General features: G+C 39.5%; 1 protein-coding gene across 2 annotated transcripts in view; it reads left to right on the top strand.

Annotated features, from left to right (window-relative positions):
* Window positions 1–25,940, top strand: part of LOC131078355 (uncharacterized) — a 125,184-nt gene that overhangs the window by 40,533 nt on the left and 58,711 nt on the right. For both annotated transcript variants that reach the window (XM_058016027.2, XM_058016028.2), the window contains exon 5: window positions 25,808–25,934. In XM_058016027.2, coding sequence (XP_057872010.1) covers window positions 25,808–25,934 — 127 coding nt within the window. The remainder of the gene's footprint in view (window positions 1–25,807; window positions 25,935–25,940) is intronic.

Raw genomic sequence — 25,940 nt, 5'->3', positions numbered from 1 at the left:
ACTCTCTTTGTTTGACCGTTCATTTTTGGATGGTACGCTGCACTGATGTTTGACTGTGTTCCCAAAGCTGCAAACACTGTTTGCCAAAATTTGGAGGTCATTCTGGCATCCCCATCAAAGATAATTGTCTCTGGTATTCCATGTTGTCGAAAGATTTCCTGAACAATTTTCTAAGCAGTTATATGTGCTGCATCAGTTAGATTCCCTAGTATGAAATGTGCTACCTTGGTAAGCTTGTCAACTACCACTAAATGGCATTATGTCTGTTTCTTGTCATGGGTAGACCTTGCACGAAATCCATACTGATAATTCGCCACTTCCAATCTAGTATGGCATGGGGTTCTAGTAGTCCTGCTGGGTGCTGATGTTCTATTTTCACTTTTTGACACTTGAAGCAACCTGCCACAAACCTTGTTGCCTCCTTCATTCCCTTCCAGAAATATAAGGGTTTAAAATTTGCTAACATCTTTGTCACACTGGGATGTCGTGAGTATGGTGCCGAATGTACCTCTTTCCATACCAATTTCTATAACTCTGGAAGGTTGGGTATTGTTGTGACCTTTTCACACATCGCCCCATTGCAAATGGGGACCCCCTCTTTCTTGCTCTCCGCATTGTGTTAGTTTAGGGTTTTCAGCAGTTAGGTGGCAAATTTTGAGCTTTCAATGCCCGAGTCTCAATTTTGAAGTAATGATGCCCAAGGTGCAATTAGGGTTTTGAATTTTGAATAGGATCAAGCATGTAAAAATGTCAAATTGTCTATGTGATTCTAAATTTTGTCTTGAGGTTGCAACAAGTTTTAAATTTGAGTGTAAATATGCCTAAGTGTTGTGAGTCGGTGATATTTTGTGCTTGAGCGTCAAAGAGTTCCTTTAGGGTTCATTTTCTTGCTCTTAGTAGGTAAATTAAGTCAAAATTGCACATTGTTGCGATAGATTGCTATTTTCCCACTCAAAATCCAGTTAAAATGATGAATGTCCCAATGCATAATGATGAAAATTAATATGTTTGGACATCTTTTGGTGTGAAAATCATCAAAGTCCTGATGGAAAACATGAAATTGAGGCTATAAATTAGTTTGTCCTAATGGAGGACGTTTTGCCGTTGAGTTTTTGGACTTTGTCCTGATGGAGCTTGATTTTCCCCACTATTTGTCCTAATGGAGGACGTTTTTCCCCAGGTGTCCTGAGTTGAGTCCTGATGGACTACGTTTTTCCACTGGTAGGCTTGAAAATTTGACTAAGTGTTGGAAATTGTCCTCATGAAGTGTGGATTTTCCCTTAGGACCTGTTGATGTGTCTTTTGTACACGACCAAACACAGAATAAAATACCTAAAGGTACCTTATCCTCTCTTGAACAAAGTTTCCCGACTGCTGAAGATCTCGCCGAAGGATCAGTCGGAGTAACTCCAAGGTTCTGATATGTAGGTTCTCTACGTGTGGATAAGCTTCTCGCGGTATGATGTGATTTTGCTGGAATCACAAGGGGACTTACACTCGATGACCTGAGCGTCTAATTTGCTTTGGATATTACTGGAACGTGGGTCTTTACTGATCCTTGATTTTTAAAAAAGGGAAAAGGATAAGGGTTGGAGAAGGATCTAATTTTAACAGTAAGAATGTAGGAGCAATGGATGACCTTTGATGAAACTTTAACTAAGTCTTGCTTTGACATGCTAGGATCATCTCCACAAGGTTAGTGCGATCTTCTGAGGAAAGCTTTATGATGTTTAGATTACCGCTACAAGCATGGACATGGTCAGGTTGATGCATATCAATGAAGAAGCGATAATTGAAGTTAAGCTTAAGCTGAATGATTCCAGTTGACTACGCAAGGCAAGTTTGCAATCAACAAACCGCTAGTAGTATGGATATACGAATTTCACCGTTGATCATACAAATTTCTTCCATTCACCTAATAACATGAAATCAAATTGGAGAAGTATAGAGACCATGCAAATTGTTGAATCAACCCATAGAATTCACCATTTCTTCAATGAAGTTTACAAGTCTTTTGCAACAATATCTTGCCAACAATCTTTGCCTTCTCTTTCTACTCTACTCTAAATATTTCCTACTCTCTGACTATTCACTATTAGCTAACTATTAACTATTAACCTTTACAAATGAGGAGCCAAGGCTTTATATAGAGAACCCTTTACAAACAGATGGCTCTGATTGTCTTAGAATCAATGGCTAGGATTACAAGATAGAAACCCTAATTAGGGTTTGTTACAACAAACTTCCTCTAGCCAATGATAAAATTACATTCCAAGAGTGAGGACCAATAGGAAGCATGGGTAGGTACATCGAAGTTTGTGCCGCCTCCGATAGATTAGATACATTGAATTTGGTCCTGCTGAGGTGGACCAATCCGACTGGAGGAATGATGACTGGGATGCCACCTTGCCTAATGCTTGTGACTTGGTTGATCCTCCTCTGTCTTTGATATGATGAATGATGTATGATGTACTTCCTTTGCTTGACCAGGCTTCCTTATTGTCAAGTCTGCCTTCTCCAATAGCGTATCTCGCCCTGAAGTGCTGGCAAAGCCTTTCTTTGTCATCTTGTGGTAGAATGAGGTCTTGAGGCTAACTTGAACTCCTTGAACACCCCTAGTCTTCCAACGCTTCAAAGCACCTTGAGTCCTCCCTTTTTGCATGTGGTACGTCCTTGATGATGATGGACTGGAAGAGGTCGTCCTTGCCCTGGCCTATTCTTCTTCCATCTGCAAAACCAACCAAAAGGTGATTAAGGACACATAATGAATTCATTCTAACATAGCATTTCCTACCTTAAAACATCAACAAGAAGACATCAAAATGAAGTTCGCTCAAGATTCTCCCTAGGGACAGGCCTTATAAAAAATTTCGCTTTGGACCCTTTTGAAAGGGTCAGGAGAAAATTTTGCATTCCTGGCCTAAATTGTTTTCACTTTGTGACCATGCTTGCTTAGATGCATGCCTAAGGATCCCTTTAATCTCAACCAATACCAAGTTTGAGGTAAAATTGGAGCAAGATGGAGTCTTTAAGGATTTCGCTCTGGACCCTCTGGAAGGATCAGGACCAAAATTCTTGTTTAGGCTCAAGTTCTATCACTTCTCCACTCCAAAATGTCTCCCAAGGCAAGCATACACTAGTCTTCTCTCCACCAAGGCCTGGGAATCCATCTCTTAACCTTCATCATGAGCAAATTAGGTGAAATTGAGAATTTCGCTCTAGACCCTTTGGAAGGGTCAGGAGCGAAATTCTTGACTTGCTTGTTTTCCTTCACCTAAGTCTACTCTTTTCACTTTTCATACCTGGACTTCCATTTTTGAATCCCTCTCTCAACATGGCAAAACTTGCTTGACCCTCAAAATGGCTAGAAAGGAGAATTTCGCTAAGAATCATGGCCAGGGACAGGACCTATTTAGGATTTCGCCCTGGACCCTTTGGAAGGGTCAGGAGCAAAATCCTTGTCCTAGCCTAAAATCTTCATTTTTTGATGGCCAAAAGCCATTCCAGGACAATCCCAGGGGCATCTCCCAACTTCTCTCACCTTGGTCTAGGCTTGACTTGACACAAATTTTGGAGGATAGAATAGGTTTTAGGATTTTCGCTCTGGACCCTTTGGAAGGGTCAGGAGCGAAATCCTTGTTCTTGGGCTCATTCCTTCATTCCACCACTTCAATTTACCTCAAAGGTCAAATAAACGCTACTCCATTCCTTCCTAGGCCATAAAAACCAAAAGTTTGACTTGATTTGCAAGGGAAATAGGTGATCTTAGGAATTTCGCTCTGGACCCTTCGGAAGGGTCCAGAGCGAAATCCTAGTTTTTGCTCAATTCCTTCAAATTTATTGATCACTAGCAACTCAAAGTCATTCCTAAGGATATATCCAATCCTATCTCACCCTGACCCACACTTGACTTAGCATAAAACTGGGAGAAAAGATTGGTTTTGTGGAATTTCGCTCTGGACCCTTTGGAAGGGTCAGGAGCAAAATTCTTAATCTAGGCTTGACTCTTCATCTCTTCAACTCCAATCTTCTCTGGAAGGCAAAAATACATCACTCTACACCCAAGGAACAAGGTTTGTAGCCTAAGCAAGGGAGCAAATGAGGTTTATAATGAATTTCGCTCTGGACCCTTTGGAAGGGTCAGGAGTGAATTTCATCCTATAGGCAAAATCTTCATCTTCCAATGCTTTCAACCACCTCTCAAGGCAAGAACACATCAATCCACCTTCCAACATGCCTTAGAAACCAACACTTGGCCAAAACTAGGAAGGAAATGAGAGTTATGGGGATTTTCGCTCTGGACCCTTTGGAAGGGTCATGAGCGAAATCCTCATTCCTGGTTGATTTTCCACTTCATTTATCCAATTCTCTCTCAAATTTGATCAATTTCAAGGTCCTTTCATCATAATCAAGGCAATCCACCATCAAACTAGCTCCAGACAAGGCTAACCTAGGGCCTAAGGCAAAAAAGAAGGTCAAATGGAGGATTTCGCTTTGGACCCTTTGGAAGGGTCAGGAGCAAAATTCTCCTTTCAGGTTGATTTCCATCATTTCATCGCCTCAAACCTCCTCTCTAAGGCAAATATGCATCCAAGTCTTCCAAACCATGCCTTAGAAGTTCCAAACTTGGTCAAGTTAAAGAACAAAATAGAGGAAATATGAATTTCGCTCTGGACCCTTTGGAAGGGTCAGGAGCGAAATCCATGTCTTAGGTCAAAATCTTCATTCCTCAATGCTTTCAATCACTTCCTGAGGCAAGAACATATCAATCTACCCCCACCATGTCCAAGGAACAAGGATGTTAGCCCAAACAAGGGAGAAAATAGTGTCTAGGGAGAATTTCGCTCTGGACCCTTTGGAAGGGTCGGGAGTGAAATTCATATTTAGGCTCAAGTCTTGACTTCATTTCTCACATTTCTTCATCCAAACAAGTGTTTTTCCCTCAATAATGCCTGGGAATGAGTTAGTTCTAAGTTTGGGTTAAAGTAGAATGTCTTATAGAGGAATTCGCTCTGGACCCTTTGGAAGGGTCAGGAGTGAAATTGGAATTCACTTTGGACCCTTTGGAAGGGTCAGGAGCGAAATTGGAATTCACTTTGGACCCTTTAGAAGGGTCAGGAGCGAAATTGGACATTTTGGTCTCTCCGTCAGGATTCATATATGGAATATAACATTTAAGTATAAGAATTCTTATACTTTAAGTTATATTCCATATATACTGTCAGGATGTTTGAGAGTGGTTTCGGACCTCTAGGAGTTATAATGCAAAATCTAGTTTTTGGAGGATTCTTCAATTTTCCAGACTTAGTCAAATTTCAGGATCAGGATGACATTCCAGACAGCCAAATTTCAGGACATTTGAAGATTAGGATGACATTCCAGACTTCATCACTCACCAATTTGACCTAACTCAGATCTTCAAAGATGATATTCACTCACCAAGATTCATTGACCTCTTGAAACTCAAACAAGACACAATTAGCAACAAGAGCAAAACCTTGTCCTAAGGAAGACTTTCAAAGATGACCCTAACCCGGAGCATCCACTGACTCACCTTTAGCTAAAACAGAGCCTGCTCTCTTAGTGTTCCTTCTGGCAACACTCAGCATGTAAAGGCTAATAGACAAAACCCTAAAAGACCTAGAAACAAACCCCAGAAAGCAAAAAAAGTAGGGGTCCCCATTTGCAATGGGGCGATGTGTGAATACGTCACAACAGGACCAAAAGTGAAGTGTGATGAAGTTTTATGTGGACAAAATTCCTTGTCTAGATGGGGGTCGTTTTTCCCAAAGTCAATTTATAGACAAATTTAATGAAATTGATGAGGATAATGTGTTTAGATGGGAATCGAATTTCCCCAAAGTGAGATGTGTGGACAAAAATGACGAAGTTAACATGATTTTAGTGTCCAGATGGCCCACATTTTTCCCCAAGATGGTTTTTTCCAGACAATGCAAGTAAAATGACGAATTTCAATTGTCCCGATGGGGGTCAAATTTCCCCAAAGTGGAATTTTTGAGCAAAGTGAATGAAATGAGGCAAAAATTTTTGTTCAAATAGGAATCGATTTTCCCCCAAGCAGTTATAAAGGCAAGTTTTATTCCACATTGCTTGTGTGGTGAAATGTCAAGGCGAAAACTAGTTTAAGTATAACGAGCCAGCATTAAATTAATATTATAAGGGTGATGATGTGACAGGTGAGTGGCTGATTGGAGGTCCCAGCTGGGCGATTTTTGCCCAAGTGTCATTTTGATACCATTTGTTGAAGAAAGTTGGAGATTGGAGGGGCGATTTTGCCCAATCAGACCTAGGCGCCACTATTAGAGGAAGAGTTGCAGCGATTTAGGTGGTTGATTAAGCCATATTTCTTGGCAATTTGGGCAAGCTCCATGTTTGGCGCCATTATTGGGTGACCACGATTTTGGTGTGTCGCTGGAACTTTGCACTAGGGAGATTTTTTGGAAGGTTTTGTATCACCATTGCTGGTTTATGTGGAAAATATGAGCTTGGCACCATAGCTGGGCGCTATTGTTGATGAATTTAGATGCCATTGTTGCTGGTCATTGACTGAAATATGCATTTCCATATCTGAAAGTCATTTCCAGCCATCACTTCACTTCGGCGATTTCATTTGGACTTCAATTTTGGAGAGCTTGGGGGTATTTTGTGTGGACACCATTGCTGGTGTAAGTCTGAAACTCCATTTTCTGTGTTGTCTTCAGACTGAAACCTTACTTCCAGCCACATGATAGTGCCCAGATGTGACCATTTCTTAGATTTGGAAGGTAAAACAATTCAAATGCAAACATATGGCATGGCTGTGACTACTTCTAGTCACTGATTTTTATTATTTGCAGGGTGTCTTCAGACTTTTGGAGGCCATTTTCAGACCTTGGGATGTGTATTCAGACATTGTTCTCAGAAAATCAGACCTTTACACACCTTATTCCAAGTGTTTTCAGACTTGTGGTATACTTTCAGACCTCATTTTTATCATTTTTTGAGTATACCAGCTTGTCCTCAGATTTAGTTTTTCATGATCAGACCTTATACAGGTATGCAAATGAAGAGTTTTATGAGGGTTTTAGACCCTATTTTGATCAAATCTTATGTTATTTAATATTTTCAGAATTTGTGATGAATATTGTAAAATTTTCTGATTTTAGACCCAAAAATTGTCAAAATCATAAAAAATCAGAACTTAGACAATTCTGAAAATTATTTTTTCCATGATATTTGACTTCGAGCTTCATACAAGTACCATGTCAAAGGATGGGATCGCTGCGAGGAAGGAACAATTGAGAATTGTGCAAGAATGTTTCTATCTGGACTCTCAGTTAGCATCCCAATGGAAGAAAATTGCGGACACAAACATGGAATTTTTGGACATGGAGCAGATGCCGCAAAGGATGTTCGGATTGAAGAATCAACTCCCTTCTACTCTTTCCGCTAATATCATGAAGAGTGGCATATACCAAGCTGCTAGCTTTCCACCATCCGTACAATGTAGTGAATTTGTTGTGGAATGTGCCAAGAACTATGATCCTATTACCTGGATGATCAGGTCACCAAAGGGACCGTGCTCGCCTATCTTGCTAAAGATGCAATCGTGGAAGTGTTTGGAATCCCCAAGAGTGCGGGCATGCAAGAGAAGACTACATGTGCATATGAAGCTAAGTTTTCAAAGAAGGCGGAAGTGTGCATGACAGTTGTGAACAAAGAGTGGATTGTTGAGCCTTGGCGTCATCATTCTAAGATGCCCAAGAGGCTCCTATGTATGGACTTTAAAGATGAATACAGTGATCTGATATTCTTGTTCAATCGAGTGATGGGAACACCTCAGGAAGCATTGTTTGAAGGTTGTATGTACTATTTTATTCAAGACATCAAAAAGAATAGTGATTAATTGGGCCAAGATTATTAGTGATAATCTCGACTTCCAGTTGAGAAATGTGGATAAGACCAAGAGGTTCAACATGACTTCCTATCTTGTATACTTGCTTGCTAGATTCGTTGTATACAAAGGGCTAATTTGCAAGGGTGAAGTTGGGAACGGGCCAAGACAGTACATAGTTTATGAATGTTATCCACATCTTCATATGCACAAGATTGAGGACTATAGGAGGGTGAACAATGCTTTCACCATGTATATCACAAGGCTGTTGCAGGGCGGGATCCACAAACGGTTGTCCAAGGAGGCAAGATAGCTTATTGAGAAATATGGATCGTAGTACATACAGTTTCCTACCTTCACATACTTACGGATTCAAGGATTTAGATTCAAATCATACAAATTTCCTAGGTATTCGACAGACAGGATGATCGTACTTGAGGTAGTGAGACAACTTTTGGAGTTTGATTTTACCCAAAAGTAGAAGCATAGAACAGGGATAACTCTCCCTATTGCATTAGGGAAGACTTTGGAGGTGTGCCACAATGCAACTGTAGCTAGTTCGGATATTGGAGAACTTGAGTTCTATTGCCTTGGGACTTTTAAGAGCAGGGATCTATTTGATCCATTCAAGAATATTGTCAAGATCAAGGGAGAAAGGTTCATACACAAGATTCACATTGAGGATTACTGGGCTAATCTCATCGATGAGCACGCAGTTAAGAAGAGAACGTGGTCTTGAATGTCGGTGTATTTTATGAGAAAATGTGAGCTCTTCTCCATTCCAAATCAAATAGTTGATGACAGTGATCACACTTATCCGTAGTATGAAAATGAAATGAATAGGCCTATCCTATTGCCTAGCTGGACACAGCCGAAGGTGGTGGATTTGAATGTGCTTATGAGAGAAGTGAATGATTACTCCAAGGAATGGGTGGACGAGTATGTTAACAAGCTAAGAGAAATGAACGTCACCTTTACCTATGAGAAGATGAGACACGAGGAGCCTTCCCTCGATGATGATGAAAGAACACCCACAGATATAAGGATACATGTAGATGAGGAGAGTCATGCTCCCAAAAGAAGGAAAGGTATGCCTGGAGAATCCCAAGCGAGGGTAAGGAGATTGATTATCAACAATCGAAGAAGAAAAAACATAAGTCTAGCACTCCTTTATCCACCACGAGTTCCTCATTAATAAAAGAGATTAATATGCCAGAAAAGAGCAAAGAGTTCAAACAATGTTCCAATACAGAGATCTTGCCAAAGAATAATCAAGAGTTGCATGCTACAACACAATTGGCACCACTGGATGAGGATCAAGAGCAACCGAGATCTCCCACAGTCCAATTGAATGTTAGTTTTGGCAAAAATGTGTTCGATTTGACTAAGGATAAGGAAGAGGATGATAATGTCATCTTTGCATTGAGAGGAATCGATTGAGAGATGTGCTTTGATGATGGGATGGGTATTTCCACCATTCCCGATTGGTTACTACAGAGCATGGAGAAAAGCAAGATGATAGGGACAACCTATTGAAGATATTGATGATGTCTTAGCAAGGATAGATAAAGAGAAGAAGCAAAAGAAGGCGAAGATATTCTCTAATGTGGCTAGAGATGAAACATGTGTGTGAATTGCACAAGTGCCTATCCCGATGGGTGTTGTGACCAAAGATGTGGCCACTCCCATGGATTATCAGATCACTACAATTGACCTTGGATGGACTACAAAGAAACTGGAGTTCGAGGAACTTGATGACACAGTCCAGGCAATGAGGGCACGATTGGATAGGACAATTGAGAAGAAGAATATGTATAAGGATGAGAATAGGAGACTTAAGGAATATATTGCAGGGATAAGTTCCCACAGGCGCGAGGATCCCACTTTTGTCTCACCTATTGAAATCGATGATGGATTTCCCTTTGATCATGAGGCAGCAAGGAATACACATACAAAATTTGGAAAGTGGATTGAAGATGTGACAAAATAGGTAGATGATTTCCTGGTTCAATTTGTCCAAGCATTTGACAAATCGTCAATGCTTATTTTCAGAATACAATATTTGGAAGGAGCTTGGGATGATTTCCATTCGGTATAGGAGAAGACAGCTCCTCGCCTCAAGTTATTGAAGCGGATCCCAATGCCCACAGTGATCCATGACAGAGTTGTGCATGAGGGAGATATTTATGATTTTCAGGGATAGTATTGCTCATTGGCCATGCGAAAGTCTACTTATGATCATGTGAGACGAGATTGTGCAGAGATGGAAGAATTGATCCAAGAGATTCAATCCAAGATCCTTACATCTATTGAAGAGTTGTTAGGAGTAGATGTCAGTGCTTCCTGCGGTCTACACTTAAAGGAATTGAAAGAAAAGATGAAGTTCATACACTTCAACCAGTTGGATTCTTTGAAGAACAATCAGATTGATGATTTGGTTTCCCTATTGATCCACATCCACAGTTTGCAAAACCTTATGCCAGATTGAGATAATGTCCTTGATTCTTTCTCAGATGTGTTAGATGTGATGGATGTACAATAGGAGGCTTTACCCAACATTACCATGGAGGAGCTTGATTCAGTTTTGGCTAGATTCCTGGAATATGCTACTAGGGAGAGGGAGGCAAGCCAAAATCTTCTAGAAGATTCCCTATTTGATTACTAGGTGTCATTCTATTGGATCACATGTTGGTGATTCCTTTTTTGATGTAAACCCTAATTAGGGCAAATTTAGGGTTGTGTTGGCATGATCAAGGCCCCTAATTCTAAATGAATCTTGGCCCTTCATTTCTTTTTGAGATTCTATATAAACCCCATTGCCTCTCATTTGTAAGAGAGATTTTTGAGAATTGCTGCCTATATGCTGCAAATTTGAATAGAATCATTGAAGTTTGGTGATTTTGTTTAATTGTTGTATGCATTTGTGGTTCTCATTGCCTCCAAATCTAGTATATAATTTAGATTAGAATTTGCTTCAAGTATTTTAGATTGAATGAAGGAGTTATTGAATGCATTTGTGTGGAATTCATTTAATCCATACCACTAGCTTCTTGCTGATTGTAAGTTTGCCTTGTGCGGTCAACTAGAATTTAGAATTGAACTTCACTTCAATTATTGCACACCCATTGGTATGCATTGCCTTGATGGTATCGATGTTGATGGTGATTATTTTAACATCTATGAAATTTACCTCAGATGATTGCACTAAGCTTGTGTCAAATTGTTTGTTGATGGTGAGACCTTGCCTAGTAGGATTCCATCGAATTGTTCATTGCCTCTTGCATTCTAGATTTTAGAATAGAATTCCTAAACCCTTATTCCTTTTGTCCTTTTTTTAAAATCCTTGTTAGATTAGATCAAGAGTTATATTGCAAAATCCTAAGTCATTGGCATTACCTATTCCAAATCCATGATAAGATCTCTAAAACCGAACAATTACGTAAGTCCCCAAGTGAAAACAACAAATTCACATCAACCATTGAACTTATCCACATGTCAAGATCTGACATTTCGTAACCTTGGAGTTGTCTCATTTGATCGCGAAGCATAGCATCTGAGAGACTTTGTTCAAGGGAGGATAAGATACCTTGGTATTTTATTCTGTGTTCGTATGTGCATAAAACACACATCAACAAGTATGTACATTTTCCATTGGTACCTTAACAGGCCATCTGGTTCAATGTTGCACACTTCATATCACGGGTCTTGGAAATTACTTTGTAAGCCCCCTCGTACCTGATTGTAGTATTCATCACCTTCTAAGTTTTATAGTACTCGAGTTCTGAGATCCGTGCCTATGGTTGCCATAGTTGACAACTTTTTTTGATGACTTAATGCGTCTACTACCCTAATCTCCTTTCCCTTGATATAGCTGATTTCAATGTCATAATCAGAGATTAACTCCAACCATCTTCTATGCTGAGAGTTCAAATTAGGTTGGTAAATATATACTCAGCCCCTGATGGTCGGACTGAATTTCGAATGGTTTCCCCATAAGATAATGCCACCACATTTGTAGAGCGTGCACAATAGCTGCTAACTCCGGATGGTGCGGTGCATAATTCTACTCGTAATTCTTTAACTTCCTGGACTCGTAGGTGATCACTCGATCATTTTGCATGAGGACTCCTAAACCCTTATCTGATGCGTCTATGACTTCCACAAACTGACCTTCTGGATTTGGTACCTTCAAAACAGGTGCAATGGTCAACTTCTCGTTTAGATATTTGAATGCCTTTTGGCACTTTTTAGTCCACTCAAATCTCTTTCCCTTTCACTGGATGGTGGTGATGGGATGTGCTATTTTGTAAAAATTCATCATGAATTCTTGTAATACCTGGCTAAACCCATGAAGCTCCTTACTACTTGTACATTTCTAGGTACTGGCCACTCCACTATAGCTTTTATTTTTGTTGGGTCCATCACTACTATTCCTTCTGCAGAACTTATGTGTCCTAAGTATTGTACCTCTTTTTGGAAAAAGGTGCATTTGGTTAACTTTCCATACAATTTATGCTCTTGTAAACGTTGAAGGACTATTCATAAGTGCTGAAGGTGTTCCTCCTCATCCTTTGAATAAATAAGAATGTCATCAAGAAATACTAACACAAATTTGTTGAAACAATCTTTAAACACATTGTTCATTAAATTCATGAACGTTGTTGGTGCATTGGTGAGCTTGAAGGGTAATACTATGAACTCATAGTGTCCATATCTCGTTTTGAATGTCGTCTTATGAATATCTTCCTCCTTCAGCCGCAACTAGTGATAGCCTGACCATAAATCAATCTTGGAGAACACTGCTGCCCCTCTCATCTGATCAAATAAGTCATCTATTCTAGGTAGTGGGTACTTATTCCTGATGGTGAGCTTATTGAGCATTTGATAATCTATACATAGGCACAGTGCCCCATCCTTATTCTTTACAAAAATCACGGGGGCTCCCCATGTAAAATTCCCCAATTATCGTTTGATTGCAAAAGAAGATGTACCACTAATACGAACAGAAATATGTTTGCACAACACAATCAAATATGATAGAACATCTTTGATTGGTTAAATTTGGATCCTTCTTGTTTATTCATAGCAAGGTGTTTATGCTCTATCTTCTAATAAACATAGCAAACTGTACAAATATTATTACAAACATTAACTCCAGTGTATAGAATATTCTGGAAGGAAAGATTTGTTAAAATGTACCTGGTTATTGAATTGCGATTGCCATGGTGGACTTCCCGCAAAGCATGAATTTATAGTGTATGCTATACGATAAATTCAATTCTTCATACGCTGGATCCAGAATACATTACTGCCGGTGCGATCCAGCTACATTACTGCCGGTGCCGGAAATTCATTGCGTTGCTCATTCAATGCACACGATGAAAATGTCAATGCGATCCTCTTCCGTGACTGGTTTACTACAAACGCCTACTCTTCCTTAACACTTGCTTTTGCGAAACAACCAGTCCACTCCTCCTGCTTGTATCCGATGGTTTTGTGCCCGAATGTAGCGATCGCGGCTTCATACGGTTACCTGATATCGGGTAAGGCACGGTTTATATTGCGGTGGTTTATATATCCCTGCGGAAAATATTTATAAAACCACGCCTTCACACTGCAGTTTGTGCTAGGTCTCTGGCAATGTAGCGCAGGGTGTTCATGGTTGCTAGGTCTCTGCGGAATGTAACTCGCCACGCCTCCACAAGAATTGATCGCGTCCACAATCCTGCGCGTAAGAATATTCCTCCCACGACTTATACCCCGTGATATGCCGGTTCTCAACACTTGCACGATGATGTTGAATCCTTACTTCGCCAATAGGAAATTCGGAACCACAACCAGTAGGCCAGTGGGATACTGACGAAAGGCTGGAAATCCTCTGGGTGGAGCGATAACACACACACAGGAAACAATATATTATCTTCTTCTCGATTTTGTTTTTTATAAATAAAATCTGTGCTCTTCCTCTCAAATGCCCATCTTTTATTAACATTAATCGGTTTGAGAATTCCCGTAAGAATTCTCGTAATAGTTAGTAATAGTTAAGATTAACTATTGTGAGTATTAATTATTTTATATAAGTAAATGGGGACTTAATATAAAGTGATTAATATCTTAATGCATTTGACAATTATTTATTATTTATTAGGGGACATGACACCCCATGGTGACACAATTGGTCGAATTAATCCCTTCTCATCGAATTCTTGCAGTTGTGCTTTGCTTTCAAATCTATCAGTTCCATTGTTGTCATTTGGTAGGGAACCTTGGATACTGGTTCAACTCTTGGCACTAGATCTATAGAAAAGTCAAACACCCTTTTAGGAGGTAGTCCTAGTAACTCCAGAAAAATGTCCTGATAATCCTGCAAGTAAGTTTATTTTTCACAAAGGTGTCTTCTTTCTTGTCATCTTTTGACGACCTTTCACCACTATAATTGGTTGCCTCATACATCATCATATTGTCGTGGTATACAGTCTCCCTAAGCTCTTGAACCTCTTCCATCTTAACAACAAACATTTGACAACCTTTTCTTTTACATTGTCTCATTTGCAATGCAAAAATTTGCTGTAGTCTAATTCCGTGCTGGATTCCTTGAAATCATATCCGGTTCCCCAAATCATCATTGCATTCTACCTTCTTGGCAAAGCAGTTGACTACCGCTGCAACCTTAGCCAATTGATTCCTAAAATTACGTCGTAAGACCCTAAGGGAGCCACATAAATGTTTACTTCGGTTTCGAACCCTGGTAGCTCAACCCTAGATTCAAACTGACATTTCTCTACTTGAGCTCTTGTCTAGTTGGCATACTCTACAGTCCAAGTATTAGCCATATAACTAGTTCTGTTGGGAAATCTACTTAGAAGTTTAGGTGAAATAAAGCATTCTGTAGCACTAGGGTCTATCAACACCGTGATGGAGTTACCGTATAGCTTACTTGTCACTTCAATTGGTGTAACTTGGTACTTCGCTTGTTTGTTGTCTACCATTGTGTTGGTGTTAATAATTATTCATCTTGGATATTATTACACCTTACTTAAGTTTACTTAAGAAATGCATTTCATAGTAGTTTGGGTATGAGACACTTGGGTGTTTGTGCCACATTGGGATAGTGTGTGTAGGAGAATTTCCACCTTTTATGGTGTGATCTTGTTGTTACACTCCACATTCAGTGGGTGATCCACCTCATGTGGAATATTATATTGTTTCTCCTACCTACCCACACCTATTTCCTACCTACCCTTGTTTCTTATTGAGCCACATGTCATGTTTGTGTGCTCACATATCCATATAGCCTTGCCTATATAAGCAGGCTCATATTCATTGTATGTAACGATTGATGATCCAGTTGATCATTATTTTTTCTTGATAGAATACAGTTTATTCCTATCAATATTGTGTCTCTCTATTGTATTTTTTGTTGAGCCCTAGATCTTGGCAAAATCTCACATGGTATCAGAGCCTATAGGGCTTCATTGATTAGTCTTTTGGAGACATTTTGGAGGCTTCAATTTTCGGATTTGGGGATCTTCATTTTTTGGGGGCGTCGTACAGCGATTTGGACATATCACGGTCGAGTCCGGGAGGCTGTTTCCAAGAATTTTGGCGAGAAATTTTTTTTGCCCATTTTGGCTATTATTGTACGGATTCGATTTTTTTTTTAATATTTTCCGAAAATAATAAAATTATTTTCTGAATTTTTTTTTCGAAATCGGGAAAAAAGAATTGAAAAAATATTCGGAAAAAATTAATTTTTTTTTTTTTTGGGGGGGGGGGGTCTGCAAACTCCCCTGTGACCTCTGTTCTTTGCAAATTTATCCGTAGACCCGTACCACTCTGTCGACGTCGTCCACTGCATCGCCTATTGGCCCCCGGGCCCAACCTCCGCGACAACCGCCGGTCTTCTACTGCTTCGAGCCCCGGCCCTACCGCCGCGGGCTCCTCCGGCTCTCGGCCCCGACCCTTACAACTGCCGCCGGCCGTCGGCGACTTGCAGACTCCCGCTGCTGGCAACAGCTCCTTCGGTCGCCCTATCACACTGCCGGTAGACCTCCGACCTCCGGCGTTGACCTCGGCTTGAGAACCTTTGCCAAGTACATTGCTCAGTCAGCAGATTCGTACACTGGGTCCTGCCACGTCGGCATGTCCGTACAGTACAGACGCCATGCAGGTTGGAGGTGAAGTTTTTTTGACGGCCAAACGAGCGTCAATTTTAAGCCTGTCATTTGCTGACGTCAGTGCCACATCAGCAATATTTTGGAAATTTTTCACAGGCCCCTCTCATTGAGCTTTTCAGTTTTGCAGTCCAACTTTGGAAGGCCATATCTTGTTCATTTTTGCTCCTTTTTTGGTGCAATTTTTTTTGAAATGGACTAGAATTTCGTGCTCTTTGCAGTGGTGGAAGAATTTTTCTATTTTGATGGACGGATTTTTCAGAAATTACATAGCTTCATGACTGTACCTGTCTAATCCCCGATTTTGCAACTTTAGAGGCTTCGTTTGGGGTGATACGACCTCCTTCTTAGGTGCCGTTTTTTTTGAAAGTGCATATTTTTTCCTCTACTTTCATAATCTGCCATTTGTTTGCTGTGATTTTAAGTAGAAATTGTACTTTCAGTATTTGGCCATTCTTGGCATATTTGGTACTTGCATTTTGCTTGGACCTCATTTTAGATCACTAGCAGTATTTGTTGAAGTCTCTTATATATCATTTTGAGAAGTTGTAAATTGAAATCAGAAGTCCACTTTGCCTTGTTTTGCAAGTGGCCCATTGTATTCGCACTAAGTATAAAGTGCCAAATCACCATTTTGGGGGGGAGTTCTTGATTGAGTATTTTTGGGGGGTGTCTTGTGTGATTGTGCCTCTCTGTATCTTGTGTTTTTTCATTTTGGTGCTAAGGGTTCTCCTAAATTTCCACTTTTAACTCCTCATAATTATGCATCATGGAAGATTAAGGCATGGAGTAAACTAATGGAAAAAGGACTCATTCATTATGTTAATGAAACTATTACAGCACCACCTGATCCTAAGGTTGATCCTAATGCTCAAATTGAATGGCTCACTAAGAATGCTATGGCACTTGGAACTCTTAGAAAGTATGTATCAGATGACCTCATTTTTCACATTGATAAGTGTACAACAATTAAAGAGGCTTGGGATATTTCTAAGAAATTGTATGGTCAAGTTGATGAGATTAAGGGCTACAAGCTTGATAGTGAACTCACAACTTTGGATCCTAAGGATTTTGATACAATCCAAGATTATGTCACAAAAACAACTGAGCTAAGAGCAAAGCTAAAGGATTGTGGAATTGACAAAAAGGATGCTCAATTGGTTTATAACTTGTTGGACAAGCTTCCTTTAGAGTATGGAGCCTTTGTATCTAGCTTTCACACCCATAGGTTAGCTCAAGGTTCCTCATACACTTCTCCCTCATTTGATTCATTCACGGAGATGTTGATACTTGAGCAATCTAAGTTGACCACGATGGGGATTCTCAAATCTTCAAAGTCACAAGCTTTGGTGGCTAACAAAGGGAATCAAAGTAATCAAGGAAAAGGCAAGAATCAAAAGCAACCTAAGTCAAAACCACAACAAGATGGAGCACAATCTTCCTCTCCACAACAAGGTGATTCACCATTCTCACCTAAGAGGAAATCATATAAGGACAATCGTTTTTGTGGATATTGCAAGAAATCAGGACATGATGAACATCATTGTTATAAGAAGGATATTGATGAGTTGAAGAATCTTCTTGAGAAGAATAGAATCAACCTACCTTCTAGAATGTCTACATCGGCTTCTTCTTCCAAGGATAAAGGAAAGGATCACTCTTTTGGGACAGATAAAGGAAAGGGACAAGCTCTTTGTGCCACTACAAGTCCTCATTTAGGGAGATGGCTTCTAGATTCAGGGGCTTCTCATCATATGGCATCTTCGCAGTCTATGTTTTTTACATTTGAGCCTTGCCACATGCCGCAGATTTTGATGGGCAATCATACATACATGGATGTGATTGGGAAAGGATCTATTGCCATTGGGGATAACTCCTTCAATGGTGTGTTGTGTGTACCCCACTTGACAAATAATCTTCTTTCCATCTATCAAATCACACATGGGGCAACGAGGAAAACAATGGAGTTCACACCTGATTTAGTTATCATTAGAGACTTGGAGAGTGGAGCTATCATTGCGACTGGGGTGGTTGATCATGCATCTCGGTTGTACTCTTTTTCAGATTTTGGTCCTATTGATGAGGTTGATTCTTCCTATGCTGATGATTCAGATTTTGAGGAGACCTTTGGGCATTTGAACTTGGGGATTCTCACATGTGACCCCGTTCTTGAGCCTTGCATTTCATCTCCTTCTCTTGATATCACACCACCTATTGCACCTGATGATGCAGCTAGTGCGACAGTTTTGCCTTCTTGTGATTCAGTGCAGCAGGATATTTCATGTCTTCCAGCTTCAGTTGATTGGGATGCCTACTTGATAGACATTGCAGGTTTGTTTGTGGAGTCCTACATCACAGATTTGGGAGACACCATTGATGACATTCATCTTTTCTTTGATGAAGATGATCCTTCTTTGATTGATGCGAGGGATCACTCTAACCCTTTTGTGCATTCTCTACATGATCAATCTTTAGAGGTTGACATGATTGTGGATACTTTTGTACAACACTTGGAGGAGGTCTCTTTATCTTTTGAGGACACATATGAGTCTTTGGACATTGTTCTACATTCATCTCCACTAGATCTTGGAGTGCCTTTTTCAGCAGTGTGGCGTAGTTTACCACCTTTGGAGGGGGTAACTTTCAGCATCGACATGGGGACACTTGAGCAGTTTTCAGAGATTCCTTTCATCACGAGTATTTTTGCTTCATCTTCCCTTCATGGTTGGGGAGACTTTTTGGATCCACCGTTGGTTTTGTTTGTTCCTAAGGGGAGGAACGTGGTTCGACGTACATGGAGCAGTTTCTTCATTCATCTTCGAGCTTCTATCATGGGTACAGATTCCACATTGAGGGGGGGCTACCTAGCTTCTATTCTTCTTCTCTCATATGGGGGGGACTTTTTCCTCACATGGGGTTTTGTCCTTCACATACTTCTATGAGAGTTCTTTTTATCTTTTTCATCTCTCTTTTGGGGGAGGGTTTTTTCCCATTGGGTTTTTCTCTCTTTCCCCGCTTTGTGAGAGATTTCATTGCATTGGTTTGCATGCATTTGCATTTGTACATGGGTACCTAACACGGCCTCGTAGCCGGGACCCATCTTGCATTGCTTAGTTACATTGTAGACTTTAGTGCATTCTCCTAAGTTGCACTTAAGGGGGGGTGTTGGTGTTAATAACTCTTCATCTTGGATATTATTACACCTTACTTAAGTTTACTTAGGAAATGCATTTCATAGTAGTTTGGGTATGAGACACTTGGGTGTTTGTGCCACATTGGGATAGTGTGTGTAGAAGAATTTCCACCTTTTATGGTGTGATCTTGTTGTTACACTCCACATTCAGTGGGTGATCCACCTCATGTGGAATATTATATTGTTTCTCCTACCTACCCACACCTATTTCCTACCTACCCTTGTTTCTTATTGAGCCACATGTCATGTTTGTGTGCTCACATATCCATATAGCCTTGCCTATATAAGCAGGCTCATATTCATTGTATGTAACGATTGATGATTCAGTTGGTCAGTATTTTCTCTTGATAGAATATAGTTTATTCCTATCAATATTTTGTCTCTCTATTGTATTTTTCATTGAGCCCTAGATCTTGGCAAAATCTCACACATTGCTTGGATCCTTTGTTGAAATGTTGTATGTTGTGGCGGCAATGGGTTTCGATGTTGTTGGCCACCTTGGCCTTTTGTAGGGCACTAGTTGGCATAGTGGTCTCATCCATAGGTAAAATGTCCACTAAGTGGTCACTGCTTTTCAGAACCCTTGATGACATGATCTCCCTCCTTTCGGTTATTATTATTGAACCCCTTTTTGTTGCTCTTATGATCAGGTTCGTTCCCTTTAAAACTCTTCTTAAAATTGGAGAGGATTGATTCCAGTTGAACTTTTTACAGTTCTTATCTCGATATGATTCATCCCTTTTTACCTTTTGCTCCTACCTAACCACCTTTTCATATGCCTCGTCCATGGTTTTGGGTGCAAGCACATCTATTCCCCCTCTTATCTCGTGGTTGAGCCCCATAACAAACTTTCTGACACAGTGGTTCTCTTGTTGATGCACAAGAGGTATGTACTTAATTAACCTGGTAAACTTTTCCTATTGTTCATTGATTGACTTCTTCCCTTGCTTGAGGTCTTGAAAATCTTGTAGTTTTTGGTCATAGAACATTTGTGGAAGCCTTCTTTGTCTGAAAACTCCCACAAATTGCTCCCATGAAATTTTTGTTATCTTAAGTTTGATCTCCACTTTCTTACTTTCCCACTAGGTGGTGGCCTCTCTCGACAATTGATAAGCACCCTGGGGCGCTTTGGAATTGTCAGAGTAATTCCCAATTTCAAATCCATCTCTGTAAGCCATGCTTCAATGACGTCCCTTGATGCAGATCTTTCAAACTTCAGTGATTTGATCTTCTTCATGTCGTTAGAAAGATCAGTTGCTAACTGATTCTTCTTAGTATTGAAGTCTTAGGTCTCTGACTGTCCTTCCTCGTGTTGTCCTAGATTGTTCATGCCTATTAACATTAACCCTAGATTAGGTTTTGGATTCATCATCCTTAGATTCTCGTTGACTCTTGAACTTCCTTTCGAGGTCATCTAATCTAGACTGGATTTTGTTCATGGCCTCCAAAAGTTGCCTCATCATGGCCATAGGTTCATTAGTGTTCTCAGAATCTCCTATATTATTCCTTGAGTTGTCCATGATCTGACCATTCTCTTGGTTAAGAGAATTAATTCTGCTTATTAGATTCATTCAGGGTTTTTTTAATACCTATACATTATAAGAGTGTAATTTGATAACATAATATAGAATCCAAAAATTTAACTTTATTACTCAATCCAAAATTGATTACATTCAAATTAATTTCAAAATTTCTTTGACTCTCATTTAGGAGTTGCTATCACTTCATGTGATAGGTTCTTGTTGATCACTAAACTCAGAGAAAGGAACAAGTATGTATTCAAAGGTAGGTACACAATTTTTCACAAGTTCATCAAAGGTTATATTCTTCTCAAGAGGTTTCTCAAGCACATGTTTAGTTTCAATTTCTAATTCCTTTAGAATGGATGCCTTGATTGCTGCCTTGCCGGCGACTGTCCATTCACGTCTTTCTCTGCGAAGCTGCTTAGGAGCCTCAGCCATGGTTTCCACATTGGAGGGAAAGGAACATGTATATCCATGCTTTAACCAAATTTTTCTAGAGTTGGTTACATACAGGGTGTCAGGCTTTCTTCGGGGGTGTTCGTCGGATCCACATCTAGTGAAACACGATAGCTAGGGTTCAGTTTTCTATCTATGTTTCAGGTGGCAAGCCCGAGGTTCAATGTTGAACTTGGTAGCTTTGATACCATATGTAATGACCAAAAATTCTACAATGGAAAATTTTAACTTTTAATAATTCTAAAGAAAGGAAAATCATTTTGTTCGTGTTCATTTGAAATTGAAACAATTAATAACTAACTTCAACTAATTAACCATTTCAGCAGAAAGGAAAAATAGCTAACATATTAACAACTTTTAACTTTTAAGAAAAGAAAGAGAAGAGTTTAAGAGTTTATAGAATAACTAACTTTCCGAAGAACAGATGCTTAACTCATTACGTATTCTTCTCAAGAAGTTTGTCAAGCATAGGTTTAGTTTCAATTTTGAATTCCTTTAGAATGGATGCCTTGACTACCGCCTTGCCGGCGACCGTCCATTCACGTCTTTCTCTGCGAAGCCACTTAAGAGCCTCAGCCATGGTTTCCACATTGGAGGGAAAAGAACATGTATAGTCATGCTTTAACCAAATTTTCTAGAGTTGGGTACATACAAGGTGTCGGGCTTTGTTTAGGGGTGTTTGCCGGATCCACATCCCGTGAAACACAACAGTTAGGGTTCAATTTTCTATCTATGTTTCAGGTGGCGAGCCCGAGGTTTAGTGTTGAACCTGGTAGCTCTGATACCATATGAATGACCAAAAATTCTACAATGGAAATTTTTGATAACTATTAACAATTCTAAAGAAAGGAAAATCATTTCATTCATGTTCAATCGAAATTGAAACAGTTAATAACTAACTTTTAAATTCAACTAATCAACTATTTCAGTAGAAAGGAAAAATAACTAACATATTAACAACTTTTAACTTTTAAGAAAAGGAAGAGAAGAGTTTAAGAGTTCACAGAATAACAAACTTTTCGAAGAACAAATTCTTAGCTCATTACATATGGGAGAGGGAGGGCGTTATCAAGGGCTTTTTCGCCCCAACCACAAACTTAAGTCCCCCGCACCACTTCCTACTAGAAGGGCCCAACCCTTCACGAGAGAAGCAGATAGAGGATAGAACAAATGCCAATAAGCCTTTGAGCTTGGTGTTTAGAATCTACATTTACTAATCGGCCATACACTATAGGTACCCCCTAATTTGCATGACACTCTGGCTAGTGGTGTATCTGACTCTTGTGAACTGACAGACGCATGCTGACTGCAGTGCCACCTTGGCCAAGGTTTCATATCAAGCACGTAGGGTGCAGTCAATGTTCACCACACTTACTCGACCTAAAGAAAGGAAGAGTTGTGTTCTCGCAACTTACTCAAGGGTCCAACTGACCATCAGTAAACTGATTGAAAGATGATAGTCGTATAACCCAACCATGGGAAACAAACATAGGACCTTACTTAGCTTAGGGTGTTGAGTTAACATACAAAGACCTGGTTCTGACAAATATATCAAGCTGTTCATGGTTACTGATTCCAGAGCTAAGTTTGACTTCCATTCTCAAACAACCACATTGATATATCAAGTAGAGCTAATCAATGGAATCGGTCTGCCTTAATCAAATATCAAACACTGATAGAATAGAACTAAGCAAAGTAAATCGGTCTGCCTTAATCAAATATCAAACACTGAAATTGCAGAGCAAGGCCAACATTGGAGATTGAATTCTCATTATCAAATATTAACAGTGATATAACAGGCTTCGCATACTTAGCGTCTCGGATTAATGAGCATGCAGTTCACTCAACAGCGTTACCATTTATTGGTAAGCTGTTTAAGATCCCTGGCGATTACAACATACATTTCAATGCTTCATATTATTATCATACAAATCAGAAATAGCAAATAAAAAGATCAAATTCTCTTTCAACCTATCACCTAGTTCATGCATTCATAATCTTACAAACTTTGATACGATCTCTGACTTAGGTGTTTAGAACTAACATCACATTAATCAAGCTAAACAGAGAGAAGAAAATATTTCTCTCGCCTGAGAATTAACAGAGCGATCGAATACTCCAGCCGAGCTCGTAGCAATCGGTTCGAATGCTGGTCAAATGCAAATAGAGCTTCCAATCTACATTCAATACACAACATCGACTTGATATTGCCGACCCCCAAAACTTCTTCCTCAGAACAAGCACAAAAAACATATAAAGTTTATGAATTATTGATGTCTCATACCACCAAGACAGCAACCCCCACCTCAGGTTTGAATCAAACATAAATAATAATGTTGTGGTTAACGCCAAGCAAGCTTGGTGATCAAGCACTGATGCCACGACATAATGTTCCAATAGTTACACAAGAAGGCCTTCGCCACAAAGGTGGTGGCCACCTCAACTTACTTGTCGGTGGTCACCGAAATTAAGAGCCATCAATAATGCGATACTTCACATGGTATCACATAGTAAATAACTTATATGGATATGTTCATATCCATACATGTACGTTCTTCTCCTACCTATGTGGGTATAAATATGTTCCTCAAACACATCAAGCAATAATTATGCATACAGAGGCAACAAAGTATGTGTGTGTGTGCCCACATAGATACGAGAAGAACATACGTGTATGGATATGAATATATCCATAAATGTTATTTACTATTTAATTTCGCTGACCACTGACAAGTAAGCTGAGGTGGCCACCACCTTTGTGGCAGAGGCCTTCTTGTGTAACTATTGGGACATTATGTCGTGGCATCAGTTCTTGATCACCAAGCTCGCTTGGTGTTAGCCACAACATTATTATTTATGTTTGATTCAAACCTGAGGTGGGGGTTGCTGTCTTGGTGGTATGAGACATCAATAATTCATAAACTTTATCTGTTTTTGGTGCTTGTTCTGAGGAAGAAGTTTTGGGGGGCGGCAATATCAAGTCGTTGTGTAATATATATACATATATACATCAAGGAATAGATTCAGACCAAGGATATTTGACTACCCAATGATACTAGGGCGACAAGATGACTCTAGGTCAACATCAACAATAAAATGGAACAGACCTTACTCAACCAAGGCCGTGATGCCCAAGGTATACGTCCGTTTAATTGGACCCAGGACTCATTGGCAATGATCTTTTCTAATATCTGCGACCTTCTCCTTGCTGATGGTTTGCCTCCCTCCTGAGGGTGTTGAGATTCCTGCGAACACTTGGTCACAAGAAAATTCAGTTTGTCACATCTTAATCGTTTTGTCAAATTCATAGTATGCTGCTAATTGAATGACTTCATAAATCACTTTTTTTAAGATAACAATTTCATTCACAGAAGAATAAACAATGTCACTGATTAACCAGAACAAATCATAATAGGCTTTTTCCAAAATTAAAGAAAGAGGGATGTAACAGATTCTATGAGTTCTCTATACCCCCTTTCTTTTACTACCTTGATCAAAGCTGCTTGGCCCATTATCTTCTCAAAGTCACCAGATTCAAGCATAAATTTGTCCATGATGCTCCCAGATCTTCTAGGTTGATTTCTTTTTTCTTCACCCTGTCATAAATGGTGGAGGTGTTAAGCACCCTTTGTATAATATTGATTCACATATGCATGGAGACAGATCGGTGAGACATTGTGCATCCTTGCTGTCTACTATGGTCAAGGCTCCTTGACACCTGAATCTCACTCTAATGTTCATGGCTATATTTCTTCTCAATATTGAGGACCCTTTCAGATCCCTCTATCATGACATAGATCTTAGAGGCAAGCTTGCATTACAATTGTTTTCTTATTATAAGTAGTTTTTTTAGCTTTGAATGTTACAAGAGGTTCTATGTGGAATCAACTGCCTCCTAGGATCTTCCGGTCTGATCCTCTTAGTCACAAACTTCTCTTAACAAGCCTTCTTAGATGATGTATTGGTACCCTTAATGACAATTATAATAATATTAGCTCCTCTAGTGTGCCCCTGACCATTGACTCCTAAGTGTTTTGGTATCTTGCTTGAATGGTCTTCATCTGTTACCATTGCTTTGTAGGGTTTTCCTCCCTTGCCTATTTATACTTGTACTAGTTTGGGTGCTACTCTGTTTAGGTTAGCCCCCATGTGTATTTTTTTTTTCTAGATCTCACTTTTTTATTTTTGCCTCATGTCTAGGGCGCACTTTGCTATGTACCTGCTATAAGCTCCAGTACTCTGCTCTTTTTTTGGTAATTGTGGTTATTAATATGATTTCTTTCTTTTTTTTTTAATCAGAAATTAAAATGTTTAATCTCTTAACACCTATAGGAAGTTTATCAGACATTAAAATGTGTGAAAATTAACTTTATCTAGTATGTAGTGTTCATTTTGTTTAAAGAAGAACTATAATTAGTTGAATGGGTTTAGACTTAGTTTCTGTTTCCTGATTCAATATTTAGCTCCAAATTTATGTACATAAATTTGGTAACATTTATATACAACTTTGGATTGATGCATCTGCAGGTCAGTGCTCATATATAATTTGTAATTGATGTATTTGCAGGTTTTCATTATTGGATATGGAAATATTGGGAAGGAGCTTGCTGTTCGTTTGAAACCTTTTGGTGTTAAAATTCTTGCCACTAGACGACAGTGGAACTCAAATTCTGCTGTCAGTTTGAACAATTTAGGTACAT

The sequence above is a fragment of the Cryptomeria japonica genome, chromosome 3 (assembly GCF_030272615.1).
Source record: "Cryptomeria japonica chromosome 3, Sugi_1.0, whole genome shotgun sequence".
NCBI classification, from domain to species: Eukaryota; Viridiplantae; Streptophyta; class Pinopsida; order Cupressales; family Cupressaceae; genus Cryptomeria; species Cryptomeria japonica.
This window is presented reverse-complemented; position numbering and strand designations above follow the sequence as displayed.